Source organism: Alosa sapidissima, chromosome 8 (assembly GCF_018492685.1).
Source record: "Alosa sapidissima isolate fAloSap1 chromosome 8, fAloSap1.pri, whole genome shotgun sequence".
In the NCBI taxonomy this organism is placed as follows: domain Eukaryota; kingdom Metazoa; phylum Chordata; class Actinopteri; order Clupeiformes; family Clupeidae; genus Alosa; species Alosa sapidissima.
The window spans coordinates 7096301-7111654 of NC_055964.1; the positions used below are offsets into that span (position 1 = coordinate 7096301).

Sequence of the window (15354 nt, forward strand, 5' to 3'; positions counted from 1 at the left end):
CAAGTAGCCTAAATCGAGGTAATGTTTAATTATGCATGATTTATTTTGTTATTGAATTCGTAGGCTGGGATTCCTCTCGGCAACAATTATGTTCAATGGTAGCTTTTTTTTTAAAGTGGTACTAAAGCTTCACGCAGCTTCACACCGCGTAATGCGCGACTGAAGTGGCCATTTGAAAGCAACGCCCACTGTATGCTCAGCATTAAGGACGAGATAAATAGCCCTGTTCAGGCCTACAGCAACACACCAATGACTTCAGGCATCTTCTTTATCAGGGATTCAGTGCATATTTCCAATGTGGCTTGGGACTATGTATCAAGAAGGCCAATGCTTAGGTGTTAGGGTCAAAGAATTAGACTCTGGTTAAGTTTGATAAGACTTGAATATGTAAGACCAGCTCAAATGTCAGTCAAAAGACTAAATAACCAGTGTTGGGAGTAACGCGTTACTGTATTCCACTACTTTTAGCAGTAACAAGCAAGTTTAGCAGTAACAAGCAAGTTTAGCAGTAAAATCAAGTAACGCAGTTACAATTACTGAAATTTAAATGAGTTCATTACTCTTTTTTGTGAAATATTGCAGACAAGAAGACAAAATAGGCCTACTTTGCTGCTTCTGATTTAACGTTGCAGGACCTTGGTGGCGCAATGATACACCAATCGAATCAATCAATGAGCATTCAACTACACAATGGCTAAGAGTGCAGATAGAACGAGCTTTCTTTCCTGGAAGTATGGACATTACTTTTCGCTCGTCGAAATTAAAGACAAATATGTAGTGGTGAGTTGTAAATTATGTGCAGGTGTAAAGAACTTATCCACATCTAGAACTTATCCACATCCCCATCACACACTTTGACAAAGCTAGTAGCGAAAGACAGCCCTACAGATGTTGAAGGCGCCACTCCATGCAAACAACCAAAGCTTGACTTTAGGCCACGGTCTGCAGTGCAGCCGATAAGCCAGGCAGAGCTAAATAAATTGATTGCGAGGTATTTTGTCGATGACATGCGTCCTCTGTCAACTGTCGAGTCAGTTGCTTTCAGGCAACTAATAAGCAAAATACCCGTGATAAATAGAGGCTCGGGACAAATGTGCAGGAAGACATTTTCCAGCTATTTAGACAGAGAATATGCGAAAATGCAGGTCGAGCTAAAAAAAACATTTGAGGGTTTACAACATGTCTCCACCACAGCAGACATCTGGACTGCTTACAATAAAAGCTTTCTAGGTGTAACTGCACATTGGATTAATCCGAACAATATGCTACCTGGAAAATCAGCCCTGGCATGCCAGAGATTCAAGGGCCGACATACGTATGACATTATTGTAACCGAAATAGACAACATCCACTCATCCTATGGCCTATCTCTCAAAGTGACAGCAACTGTTACTGACAATGGTTCTAATTTTGTCAAGGCGTTTCAAATGTACCAGCCACCTGAGTCAGACACTGAAGATCATTTGGAGGAGGATGAGGCGACTTTTACAAACATTGGGGATGTGCTAGATAATGCGGTCGAGTTCAATGACGTGGTTTTACCCCCGCATCACAGATGCGCATCGCACACATTGAAGCTCATCTCATGCACTGATGTCGATAAGTGGCTAATGTCAAAGCCGGAAACGAAATCTATCTACAGAAATGCTACCACAAAATGCGCAGGGCTGTGGAACAAGGCAAGTCGGTCAATGGTGGCTTCGAAGCTGCTAAGAAGCTGCTTGTACCTTGCACCACCAGGTGGAATTCGTTCTATGATGCGGTAGCTCAAATTTCTGAGATACCTGTGGCCGAATTGAATACAATACCTTCCCAACTTCAGCTGAAATGCATCAGTGAAAGGGAACATCAGGTCCTTAACGAGTATTGTGTTGTGATGAAGCCACTTACTGGGGCTCTTGACATTCTGCAAGGAGAGGACAATTGTTTTTACGGAACACTCTTGCCCACTCTAAAAAAACACCTTGCAATCCTTGATGGCCTACCAGAGGCAATTGTTCAGGTAAGAGCTGCTATTTTATTTTGCAATTATATTTATACAATCAATAGCTCAGTTGCATTTATTTGTGTCTAGAAAATGTGAAGTATTTATAAGTGCAGGTCAAGACTGCTCTGTAGTTAGATTTATGTATTATTATATTTTTTGTTTTTTTTTATGCCTTTAATGATAGGACAGTGGAGAATGACAGGAAGCAAGTGGGAGAGAGAGTTGGGGTGGGATCCGGAAAGGACCACAGGGCGGGAATCGAACCCGGGTCGCCGGCGTACAGTGCAGGTGCTCCAGCCAGTTGCGCCACAGTTGGGGCCGTAGTTAGATTTATGCTATGCCAAATACAGTATGCTTATTGTATAATACACTTGTTTTTAAAACTTGTTATGTCTTTTGTGTCATGTATTTCAGGCAATCAAAACACGATTTGCACGTATTCTTGAGGATAAAGATGCTCTACTGGCTGCTGCGACCCTGCCCAAGTTCAAGTTACGTTGGCTGCGTGACCAAGAGAGGAAGGACCTGGTAAAAGCATGTATAGTAGCAGAAGGCAGAAAATATGTCCCAGAGCAGGATGAGCACCCAGGGGAAACCCCAACAACACAGCGCCGGCCATCTACCAAAGAGGATGAATTCTTTAGCTTTGATGAGAGTGAGGAGGACGCCTATGTCTCTGTTGAAAATGAAGTAGCTGATTACTTTAAATCAGGAGCCACAGGGATGGACGCTCTGAGTCAGTTTCCCATAATAAGGAGAGTATCACTTAAATATAATGCAGCTACTCCAACCAGTGCCCCGGTGGAAAGACTCTTTAGCCTTGGGAACCTGATTCTCTCTACAAAGAGGAATAGGCTCTCAGATCAAAAGTTTGAGAAGCTTCTCCTCTTCAGGTACAATAACTGGTTTGAGAGCTAGCAATGTTGTGGGTACTGGTCAGAGGTGAGAGATGAGACTTGTTAGCCCATTTTTACGTTTGTTAAAGGAACACGCCACCCAATGTCAGTAGTAATATATGTTCTTACCTTAACTTTCACGAGTTGAGTCATACCTCTCCCGTGTCGGAAAGATTCACTGAACAAAAATGCTGATGTGGTACATGAAAATTTAGCTAAAAATGTGGAGAATGCAATGCAATCAAGCATTTTGGACGATATATTGTCACAAGCTGGCAGAATTGGCAACAGGCCGATGTGCGTTTTATTTGGAGACTGTTTTGCGAGACAGAGACTGAGTTTGCTGCTGATATTCTAGGGATAGGCTACAACATAGCCAATGTACGACTTTAGCCTTTTAATATATTTGCTGCATTGGATCAGTCTTTCTAGAACAGGCAAGGGCTTTCTAGCCTCACGTCAGCAGCGCTGCATCACCCATATAGCCTACATTAAAACAACCAGCGGATGGTGGGCGGGTGCGGTTTTGAAAATTGGTCAAAGAACTTTTGTGCTGATGGATGGCTGATGGATGATAAGTTTGGCTATGCAGTTATGGTTGAAATAATAGCCCATCAGCGCATCTCTAGTGTGTGTTCCTCTCTCTCGCTCAGAGGGGAGGGAGAGGCTGAGGGTCGATCCAGCATGGATTCTAAACTCTGTGGTGGATAGGATCTACAATTAGGTGTTAACAATACTACTACGTTAGGTCGAGGTACTCCCAAGTGCTATTGCGCCACACATTGTAGTTCTCCTGTTTATTCGCTTGGAAAATCGCCACGTTTCATGTTACGTGGCCGTAGACATTTCTATCAACTACTCGTGCAACTGTATTTAAGTCGGGAAAACGTGGATGTTTTTGATTACTTCTACGGTTAGTTACGGCAAAGCCCGCTAGCATAGCAACATGCTAACACAGTCCAGCCGCGCACCAGAGCGTTTGAGTGCACGTACCGACACGGGAGAGGTATGACTCAACTCGTGAAAGTTAAGGTAAGAACATATATTACTACTGACATTGGGTGGCGTGTTCCTTTAAGAATCTCATCTCTATTTAGCTTTGCCTTATGAGGCATGTTTGTTAAACCATTTTAACCTTTTGTTAAATCACATATATATTCATATATACTTATACTATATTCAATTATATGCAGCACCTCAAGGCACCTTTGTTTTCTCTTTTAATTAGTGTTAATACGGTAGGCCAATCACTTTTATTTAATTGGGCCTAATGTGGTAAAAAAAAAAAACACTGTCAAATGACTGAGACAGTTATTTTGTTTCAAGTATTAAAAGGAATTTTTGTACAACTGCTTGATTTGAAGGCCTGTTGCCTGTTGGTTACAATAAATAGGTCTGAAAAATATGTTTATTGTGTTTCTGTTCAGTACTGTTCATATTTACCAGGGCTTGAAAACAAAATTATTTTTCAAACGTTCCGTTCCGAACGGTTCAGGTAGGCCTATGTTTAACGTTTTCGTTCTTGCATGCGTTCCGCCACCAACATATCGGTCCTGAACCGGTTCGGAACGCAAAATATCGTTCGTTCTTAAAGTTCCGGCAGTGTTTGGCGGGCCTATCAAGTCTATTTTTGTGGACTTTACCTTAGAATAGACATACTCATCATTTCCCCTTGATTTAGCCTATACCGTAGCTATGCCCAAAAATAATAAATCACAGGCGGCATCAAAAAACATTCAGATGGGCTATCCATCCCATAGCTTACAGACTTACTGTAGGCCTAACCTATGCCTATAAATAATTTCTTATCAAAAATATTTCTGGATACATGCTAAACTCCTTACCTGGTTGTAGCCTAAGTTTTATCCATATGGAGAGCTTCAAAGGCTTGCGCTATAATTCCAACCCTGTTTAAAAACAAACCTGTCTGTTGCTGACAAGGCCTATCTCAGATTTCCCGTTTAACTCTTCTACATAGAATAGGCTATAATTGCGCAAACATTTCAAATCCCGACTTTAAAACGACAAGGCGTGGACAGGCAAAATAGGCTATTACGCATAGGGTATACAAACAATTTCCAAAACAGTTTCAGTAGCCTACGCTACGAGCTGGCCTAAGATCCGAAGTGGCAGACGGATAGGTTACATTACAACAGCAAGACAAAATATACACATTTGGACCAAAATATACACATTTGGACCAAAGGTCCATTTATTCATTTTTTTTTTTTTTTTCAAACTGCAGAAATCTAATTATTAGGCTGTTTGCCTACAATCAAACGAGTAGAACACTTAGGATATGCTTTTGTGAAATTTTATAAAATATATAGAGAACGAAAAAAAAAAACGTTATTAACCGGTTTTGTGGATTTCACGTTTCTGTTCCGGAACAGTTAAAGACCATTTTGTTTTCGTTTCCGCTCCTCGTAAAATTCCGTTCATTTTGGGTTTTCGTTTTTGTTCCTTGAACCGGTTCGGAGCCCTGATATTTACATTTAAAAAGCAGACATAAAAGTAACTTAAAAGTTACTTTCCTTAGTAACTAATTACTTTTGATATACAGTAACTGGTAATGTAATTCAATTACTTTTAAAATAAGTAACTAGTAACTGTAACTAATTACCAATTTTCAGTAACTTGCCCAACACTGTAAATAACACAAGACAAAAATGGTTTAAACAGTATTGTTCAGTTTTGACTGAAACTTCTCGATGTCGCTGCTTATGGAGTTTAAAGAAAAAACAAAATAGTTTTAGACTGGTGAACGCATTATTGCTAATGCACAAGCAGCTTTCACGATCAGTTATTCACCAGCCGCAGGTCTAGTCATCGCTTAGGAGCATTTACGTAATCTGAAAGGTGCACATTTATTGCAGGCACTTAGCCCATGAGCACTAAAGAATCTGTGACTGTTTACGATAACCCAGGGAAGTAATTACCTGGTGTGTGAAGGAATTGGCCAACATATGGTCAATATATCATTCAATAACTTAATTGTTGTCCATAAAAATGCAGACATGTTGCAATCATCAGACTTTCAAAATCATATTGAGAACATGCAGTCTGTTACCCACACACAGCCAAGCTAATCTGCAGAGCTTCACCACCCTGACTAAAAATAAGCTTTTTTGTTTTTGCATTGAGCAGCACAATCCTCTTCTTTTCACTATCATATAATCCTAGGAGCCTGCTAACCAACTGAAGTTAATTCAAAGCTCATTAAAAGGAAGGCTGGTCCCTAAAGCTTCACCAAACTCACCTCATATCAAGTTTAAGGTGGCTAGCTGCTGCCAACTAGTTGAAGCTAACCCAATAACTAAAGTTTATAGTCTTATCCAGGTCACTTTTGAAACCATACATATTCAATCCAGTGTTCTTAGAGAGCTGGATAAATACCACATATTCCTCCAAACCAGCAGCCAGGTAGATTAGATAACTAGTGAAACAATCTCTGTTAAGTGCACACAATACATGGTAGGACTTAGCCAGAGTTTTCGACCTCTAATGGTATAGTGCTCAGGTGTGTGTGTGTGTGTGTGTGTGTGTGTGTGTGTGTGTGTGTGTGTGTGTGTGTGTGTGTGGACTTGAGGTTACTTACGTCATATCCCCTGAGCACGGCCAGGTGGAAGGACAGCAACTGCAGGGGAATGACGCTGAGGATGCCCTGCAGGCAGTCCACGCAGTGCGGCACCTTGATGGTGCGGCTTGAGTTCTTGATGGTCTCGTAGTCGTCCTTGTCACAGATGACGATAGGCCGGCCCTGAGCAAGACAAAAACACAATACACATCAGTGTGAAAAAAAAAAAAAAAAAAACAGAGCACAAGGAGGAGAGGAGAGGGGAGGAGAGAGTCAGGGTTTGTCTATGTGGCAGAATTGAGAAATGGACACCAGTTTGGATTTAAACTGTTGCTCAGATGCCTGAAGTATGACACAGCCACATAACTTTTTCAAATGTTATTGGTGTGTAAAAGAAACATAGTGCAGAAATGCACAGTGCCATTACAAACACAATGTGACCTTCCCAGCGTGCCATGCCAGGATTGGCTTGGCATTCATACAGGAGAGAGGGGGGTGGGAGAGAACAAATGACAGACAGAAAGAGAGAAAGAGAGAGAGATTAGGAGGGAGAAAAAAATAGAAGTCATTAAGTATACCTGCCAAGCTTGCTTTGGCATTAATATGAGAGTGTGTGCGCGAGAAGAAAGAAAGACAAAGAGACAGAAAAAGGCAAGAAGAGAGAGGACCCCGAGCCTCCGTTTTCTCAAAGTAGTGGAAGCTTCTAGAAGATGTCCTGTGGCCCTCACCTGTCGTGCCACCACCTGCTGCAAGGCGTTCTGGCACTTGTTGTACGTGTGGTCCCTCATGATGATCATGATGACGGGCATCAGCTTGTCCACCAGTGCTAGAGGTCCATGCTTCAGCTCACCAGCCAGGATGCCCTCAGAGTGCATATACGTGATCTCCTTGATTTTCTGTACACAAACAAACAACCAACCAAACAAACATTTAAATTTTTTACTTGTATTCCAAGAGAAGGTAAACAAGGTAAACAAGGTCCATATATTGTATTAAGCCATTCCACAATAGAATTATAAGCAGTACTCTTAACACTGCTAGACAAACACACTCTGCATTTATGGCAGCAGGTAAAAGGGGTGTAATCTTTCAACCCTGTATGTCAGTGTGCATTTGTGAGTTCACCATGATGCAAACCAGCAGATAGCGAATGTGAGTTTGGGTACCATAATTCTGATCAGAGAGCAGAGGGACTTGTTGCCATGTGCTGCACTTACATGGCATACTTCAAGCAGCAAAGTTGTTTAAGTGTACTGACATATTTTTTTACAATGAGTCAGGCCTAAAAATGGCCGATTCCTTTGCACGGTCATTTGGTTTCCTGAGGAGCTCTGGAGCACACGGAGACAGGAGCAGTGATGGACCTCTCTGTTGTTGCTGCTGTCTGACTTCTGCAGTCATGTGACTCCATCACTGACCCCCCTCCCCACCCACCTGTTGCGTGACTCCCTTCATCACTACAGGCTGGCCGTCGGGCCGACAGGCAGCCATGGGCCTGGATCCGTTTGCATGAGTGCGGGGGTATGGTTGCAATCAGGGCGCCTGTATAGCCGCTGCGCACTAATTTACTACCGTGATCAAAAACACCTCGGCTGGCTGTGCATTCCAGCCTGTGAGGCTCAAGACTTTAGTGGAGCGCTTTGCGTGATGGAAAGCACCCCCCCCCCCCCCCAACCCACCACCACCTCCCCTCCCTAACAGCTTTAGGGAAAATGGGGGCAATTATGCATTACTCTTCAGAGTGGTACTGGGCTGCATGAAGCCAACTGGAGACACTCAGCTTTACCATTAGTGTCAGGTGGTGTGTGTGTATGTGTTTGATTAAGAGAGTTGTGTGTGTGTGTGTGTGTGTGTGTGTGTGTGTGTGTGTGTGTGTGTGTGTGTGTGTGTGAGAGAGTGTGAAAGAGACAGACAGACAGACAGACAGAGAGACAGAGAGAGAGAGAGAGAGAGAGAGAGAGAGAGAGAGAGAGAGAGAGAGAGAGAGAGAGAGCGAGCACAAGGACAGAGGAGCGGAATGGATAGAGAAAAGAAAAAAATGGGACAGTTCTGACTTGTGAAAGGGAGACGGTGTGAAAACAAAGATGAGAAGAGAAAAAGAAAAGGTGTTAACATTGAAGAAAAGAGAGCGAGCGAGCAGAGTGTGGGGAGGGGGGAGAGTAATGGCGCACCATAGAGGAGAGGAAAGCTGGTGTGAGGGGGAAAGATGGACGTGGGGAGAAACAATGGCAGCGGTACCGGCCAGTAATCCGAACCAGCGCAAACAGGTGGCGTCCAAAGTAAACCCCATTACGCCCGTCTCATTAATGATTGGCATGGACGAGTGAAGGCTGCTCTCTGAGGTAAACGAGTCTGGTGCGGAATACGAGACGCTGATACCGCCGCCGCTGGGAAACTCTGAAAAGGCCCTGGCATTTCAGATAGCATCTAATTAAGCCCCAATAGCTACACTGGTGCTGTGACTACAGTGCATATCATAACAGTTGGTTATTATGTGGATGTATTATGTGGATGTGGGTGGCACTGGCAACTAAAATGAGCTTTTATTAATTTATTTTTTTATGTAAGCTCTCAGAAAAAGTTTAAGGTTTTATTACTGTTCTATTTCCGAACACATGGGAATCCCCACACTGATCACACACTGATCACACACACACACACACACACACACACACACACACACAGTCCTGGCTAAGAGGCCTTAAATCTCAGCTCAGAAACTTAATAACAACCATAATAAAACAATGCTCTTAATGACATTATTTAACTCTCATAGCCATACATGCTGTGGGCTGAAATCAAATTTTATAAGAAAGGTGGAGATTACAGTTTCTCATCTTAACCATCTGGCTGAACTAATTAATATGAGTCCTAAAGAACTAAACCAATTAGAGGAATCAGCTGGCTCAACACTTGGGTGGAGTTAAAAACAAAGGCGGTGGAATTTGACATGACCACATCTGTTTCATATGAGGAAATTAAGATCATATCAAATCATGCGCAATAGAGGACGTTAAAGGTGAAAATATGACAAACGATGAGGTTTTTGATTTGAGAAAACATGTCACAAGTACCACAATAATTAGGTCAGTTTCTGTATATCCTCACTTTGTCTGTGTGAGTAAAAACACATGCAAGGTAAATGAAGCAAAGCATTAAAGAATGCTAAAAGCTACACAGAATACTCAGAAAGACCTAATTAAGAGTAATTCCATTCTTGAAGTCAAGCTGACCACTACACATACGGACACAACTGTATGTGTGTGTGTGTGTGTGTGTGTGTGTGTGTGTGTGTGTGTTTTAAGCTGACTGACCAGAGCTCCCTCCAGGCAGGTGGCGTAGTGGTAGCCTCTGCCCATGATAAGGACACTCTTCTGCTGGTAGAGCTCCGTAGCCAGCCGCTGGATTTCATCATCCAGACTCAGCACCTCTTTAATCAGGTCTGAGGACAGGACACAACACAGCAGAGATGAACGCTTGTCAACAATGAGAAACATACACATACAGACATATACAATGACACACTAACGCACGCACGCATACACGCACACAAAAAAATCCAAGAAAGCAAGCCAGGAGCGATATTAGACAGAATCAAAACAAACACATGCCTATGCATGTGCACACACACACACACACATCCAACAACCACATTATGATAATGGAACAAAAGCAAACACAAAGTCAAGACCTAAACACAAAGAGAACCAACACATCAATTTGGCATAAAAACAAGGAATTTGACAAATTTGTTTGTGTCACATTTGACACAAACAAATACACACTGATGACCTAATAAAGGCATCACTCCGATGATAAAATCAACAAGTTTGTTTGACAGGAGGAGCACTGCAGTGGCTATCCAGTCCGACAGCCTCTAGTAACACCTCCCTGTAACAGCCCGCTCGCTCGCGCTGCGCTGGCCAGAAAGCCCCGAGCGGGAAACAAGGCTGCACTCATTACACTTGTGGATCATCTGAGGTCAGCACAACAGAACCCAGGCCAACGCCTCTGAGCTCACCGAGTGAACAGCCCCAATCAGAGGCTTCAGTTAAACCCTCAAGTTAAGCACCAAGAGATGGTCACTCTCGCGGTCAGAGACCTGACCTGCTCCGCAGACTGCTCTGGGACGGGATGGGGCTGGAACAGGTGGGGGATGGGGAACTGCAGCAGAGGCCAGCTGTGAAAAGACTGGGCGTGGGGGTTTGGGGCTCGAGGGGCTGCGCTCAGACTCGGGACTTGCTGGAAGTCATGGAGGGAGGCAGAGGAGGAGAAAGAGGAGGAGGAAGAGGAAGAGGAGGTGGCGGCTAGTGCAGAAAGGAACAGCCAGCCAAACATTCCTGACCTCATTCACATTGTCTCAGCTCCGCAGAGTCAGAGAGGGAAAGAAAGAGAGACAGACAGAAAGAAAGAGAGAGAAAGAAAGAAAGAAACAGACAGATGGAGAGAGAGACAGACAGTGAGAGAGAGAAAGAAAGAAAGAAAGAAAGAAAGAAAGAGACAGACAGACAGTGTGAGAGAGAAGGGGGAGAGAGAGAGAGAGAGAGAGAGAGAGAGAGAGAGAGAGAGAGAGAGAGAGACAAAGGCCAAGAGAGAGGGAGAAAAAGAGATGGAGAGACAGAGAGAGAGGGAGGCGAAGGGGGGTGGCCACCCCGTCGGACACTTGCGGTCCTGCGGATCGTTCCAGGACTGGCGGCCAAGCAGCAGAGCGCGAGGGCTACTCCCACCCTCCCTCCCGTCGCCCGCCCCGCCTCTGTAAACACGGCGGCGCCCCGCTACGGCCCTCGCAGAGGAGCGGGAGCCAAGTGAGCAAGATCAGCCTGTGTCCAGGCATACGGCTAGCCAATCAGAGAGCCCCGCTGTGACGTTAGCCAATCAAAACAGCACTTGCTGCTGTGCACAACAGCCACTGAAAGATGCAGGTATTAGTCGCAGTTTCAATCCCTTAGCATGCCTCGGAAAAAGGTGCTCAAACAAGTTCATCATTGAAAAAAGTATTACGTTGCTGCAATCCGGATTTGCAAAGCAGCAGTACAGTATTATCGAAACTCGAACTATTAGGTACCAGTAATGGAAGCCACAGCTTGCTTAACACGTGGAAGGCCACAGTGTGGGCGCTCAGCAGGACTTTTCCTTTCATGAACCTGAACTTTGCCATCCCCGTGCCAAGTGCATGCTTGGAGAGCTTCCACCTCTAACAGCATCACCGCTAGCTGACCTCTGTCTGACCTTACTGTCCACACTGCAGCGGCGGTCACATCGGGTGTCTAGTGACCTCGTAGTGGGCTCTCCCACTATAGCCCTGTAGGACCAGAGAGTGAAGCCTGCATGCTGTGCGACTGGGTTGTGTTTCCATGCAACACCTTCAGCAGGAGAGTTTTGAACATTCCGGCAGAAGATTCTATTCCGCAACAATGGAAAGTTCCATGTTGAACTTAATGAACCCAGATATTCTTCAGAACGTTCAATTTCCAACATTCCCGTCACAGCTTAAGGATTAAGAGCGGGCGCGCCTGACTATGAGGACGCGCGACACGACTCATACGGGGGAGAAAAAAATCTCAGCTGCTATGTTTAAGTTTGTGTGAGCGGAACTGATTGAAAAGGTCATCTCTTCCAGACAGAGAGAAAGAGAGAGAGAGAGAGAGTGAGGGAGAGAGAGAGAGGGGAAGAGTGAAGGCTTGCTTCCACTTACAGTATGTGTGTGTCTGTGTTACAAGAGTGCTGTACCTGGCAGGACTCTCAGGCCCTGGATGATCTCTCTCCTGCGTGGCTGCATGGAGATCCTGTCAGCACACATCATCAGAGCAAACATGATGAGGGCCACAAACTGACTGGTGTACGCCTGCAAGAGAACACAAAACACACACAGAGAGAGAAAGAGTTTAACCAGTCGCCAGATACCCCACCACAAATGACCATGAGCTCACAGGTGCTCCCCAGGTTCCTGCTCTAGTGTTGCCAAGAGAGAGAGAGAGAGAGAGAGAGAGAGAGAGAGAGAGAGAGAGAGAGAGAGAGAGAGAGAGAGAGAGAGAGAGAGAGAGATGCGTAATGGCCGTCCACACCCACTCTGGCTCCCCACCCGGAGAGAAAAAGAAAAAGCGCCTGGCCGCTTGGGTTTTAGCACCGCGCCGGTCCGCGCTGTGCAGCGCTCACGGCTCGCTCCGCACACAGCCAAAGATGACGGCACTGCACTCCGCCTCAGCGCTGGCCTCTCCCTCGGTCAGATCCCCACGGCCGCTCAGTAAACTGCGCCGCACCGCTCAGTAAACTCTAGAAAGCCGCCGCAGTGCCGCCACACTCGTCCAACTCACCCTGCCCTCCACACACACACAGACACACACACCCTACACAGACATACATACACACCCTACACAGAGACACACACACACACACACACACACACACACACACACACACACACACACACACACAACCCCTCGTCCATCAACCGCTATAGGTTGTCTATAGTGGTGTCCATTTCAGTAAAATAAAAAGACTTTAATGCTTGTCCAAATCTACACAACCCACCCCATCCCACCCCGACCGCACCTCATATCAGCCGCCACCCAAAAAAAACACCCCCATGAGAGATGTGGTGTGTGTGAGTGTGTGTGTGTGTGTGTGTGTGTGTAGAGGGGGTTTTGGGAGCGGTGTGTCAGGGCAGCATGAGGCCTGGCCCAACAGCTGCACAGCGAGAGCTGGGGTCTCCACCAGACCATTTCATTCTGCACAGCAGGGCACTGGCCAGCTGAAATATACTGCGTTTAATAACGCTGCTCAAATAGGCTTGCCAAGTCCTAGAGACAGGTCCCAGACAGAGATTACAACACGCGTGCTTGTGACAACAGGATATCAGTCTGAACGAGGGCAGGGTGAGATTTGGGTGTCGAGTTGAGTTTGGAATGTTCTAGAATGTTCTTTTCCAGTGAGGTGAAGCACACACTAACCCAGAGCAGTTGTTACAGCGGCGCTCGGGGAGCAGAGAGGGGTTAGCTGCCTTGCTCAAGGGCACTTTAGCCGTTCCCACTGGTCGGGGATCGAACCGGCAACCCTTCGGTTCCAAGCCCAATGCCCTAACCAGTAGGCCACGAGTGCCCCACTGTTGTCTCCACTGTCTCACCACTGTCTCACCACTGTGTGCTCTTGTTGCGCTGTGCAGAACACACACGCCTAACCCTGCGAGACTAGCGAGAGCAAGCCAGGTCTGCCGGGCCTCACGCACACGTAGCAACGCGTACCGTCCCGTGACAGGCATGACAGCAGCCATTTCACTCAACTCATCTCCATTTAACTGGGCTCAAACGGGCAGCCTCTAGGGAGATTGCGAGTCCCCCACCACTGTCTGCCTCATTGTAAAGCATGACCACGGCATTGCATTACCCACACTCCCCTCCAGAGCCTGTGGTTTGCGTGCTGAAGACGCTCTTCAAAGCCCTGTAGGCCCATTGGGTTTTGGGGAAGCCCATTGATCAGTGCTTGTAAATGGCTGGGGGAGGCGGCGTGCTGTAACATGTGGACAGGGGCTGTGGGGTGCCAACTGTGTGGGGCATTCATCATGTCAACACAAACGCACGCTGGCACATCCATCTTCATCACCACACACACTTATCCCATTTAAATCAGGTCACACACACACACACAAACACACGCTTATGCATGGACACAAATACACACACATGCATACACATGCTCATGCATACACACACACACTATACCCCACAACAATGAGGCCACTGAGTTTCCAGAAGTCCCCACTGTTTCACATCAGACAGAGAGTGATGGCTGGACGCTGACGGACAGTGAAGGATGGACCCAGATGTGACGTCTACTCTCCGTCAGCTCCTCCGCCTCAGAGCTGAGCAGAGCGGAGCGGACTAGAACAGAGCAGCCTCCCCTCAGAGCCGCAGAGCCGGGTGACGCACTCACTGAACCAGATCTGAGTTTTCGCTCCCCACATAAACAAACAGCCAAACTGGGTTCAAGCTTATTCCCCAGCGGCATGGTAATAAACTCACACACGCACGCACACATACAATCATTAGCACATGCCAAACATACACACACACACAAAACATGATGATGCTGCACAGTGCATGCAAAACACACACGCGTGCACGCGCACACACACACACACACACACACGCACGCACACACGCACGCACGCACACACACACGCACACACACAACAGCATGATGATGCTGCACAGTGCATGTAAAACACATGCACGCACACAAACACACAATCAGTGAGTGAGAGATCAAATGACATTGACTTCTCTCCACTCCTCTGGTTAGCCATCTGCACGCAGCACCAAAAACACAACTTTATCTGAGGCTGATTTCTCTCTCGCCCGGACATGAACATGCCTCACTACTCGCTGCAGGCAGAGAGAGAGAAAAAGACCACGGAAGAGTGAACGACAGGGTCTCAAACCTCAGTAGAGCATGTGGAGGACAGAGGGGAGAGAGGGAGAGAGAGAGACGGGGAGAGAGAGAGAGAGAGAGAAAGAAGGGGGGAGAGAGAGACAGAGAGAGAGATGGGGAGAGAGAGAGAGAGAGAGAGAGAGAGAGAGAGAGAGATGGAGAGAGAGATGGGGAGAGAGAGAAAGAGATGGAGAGAGAGAGAAAGAGATGGAGAGAGATGGGGAGAGAGAGAGATGATAGAGAGAGATGATATGGAGAGAGGGAGAGGAAAACAGTGAAAGTTGTATGAAGATGGGGGGAGGATACCCCACCCTACAGGGGTCATTAAGGCACCTTCCTTCAGCAATACACGGATTGATGAATGGGATGGAAAACAGCAGGGAGAGAGTGGAATGCGTCCATGTGACTGTGAGCTCATCTGACTCGTGCTCTCTCTCTCTCTATGTGCTCCCTGGCCAAAGATAGAT

General features: G+C 46.0%; 2 protein-coding genes across 2 annotated transcripts in view; one reads left to right on the plus strand and one right to left on the minus strand.

The window, feature by feature from the left end:
- Positions 1–15354, plus strand: part of LOC121714755 (oxysterol-binding protein 2-like) — a 765489-nt gene that overhangs the window by 468084 nt on the left and 282051 nt on the right. The gene's annotated exons all lie outside the window — the stretch shown is intronic.
- gfpt1 (glutamine--fructose-6-phosphate transaminase 1) overlaps positions 1–15354 on the minus strand; it is a 42077-nt gene that overhangs the window by 5410 nt on the left and 21313 nt on the right. The window contains exons 15-18 of the mRNA XM_042099808.1: positions 12191–12305; positions 9775–9902; positions 7189–7356; positions 6482–6643 (exon numbers count right to left, since the gene is read on the minus strand). Coding sequence (XP_041955742.1) covers positions 6482–6643; positions 7189–7356; positions 9775–9902; positions 12191–12305 — 573 coding nt within the window. The remainder of the gene's footprint in view (positions 1–6481; positions 6644–7188; positions 7357–9774; positions 9903–12190; positions 12306–15354) is intronic.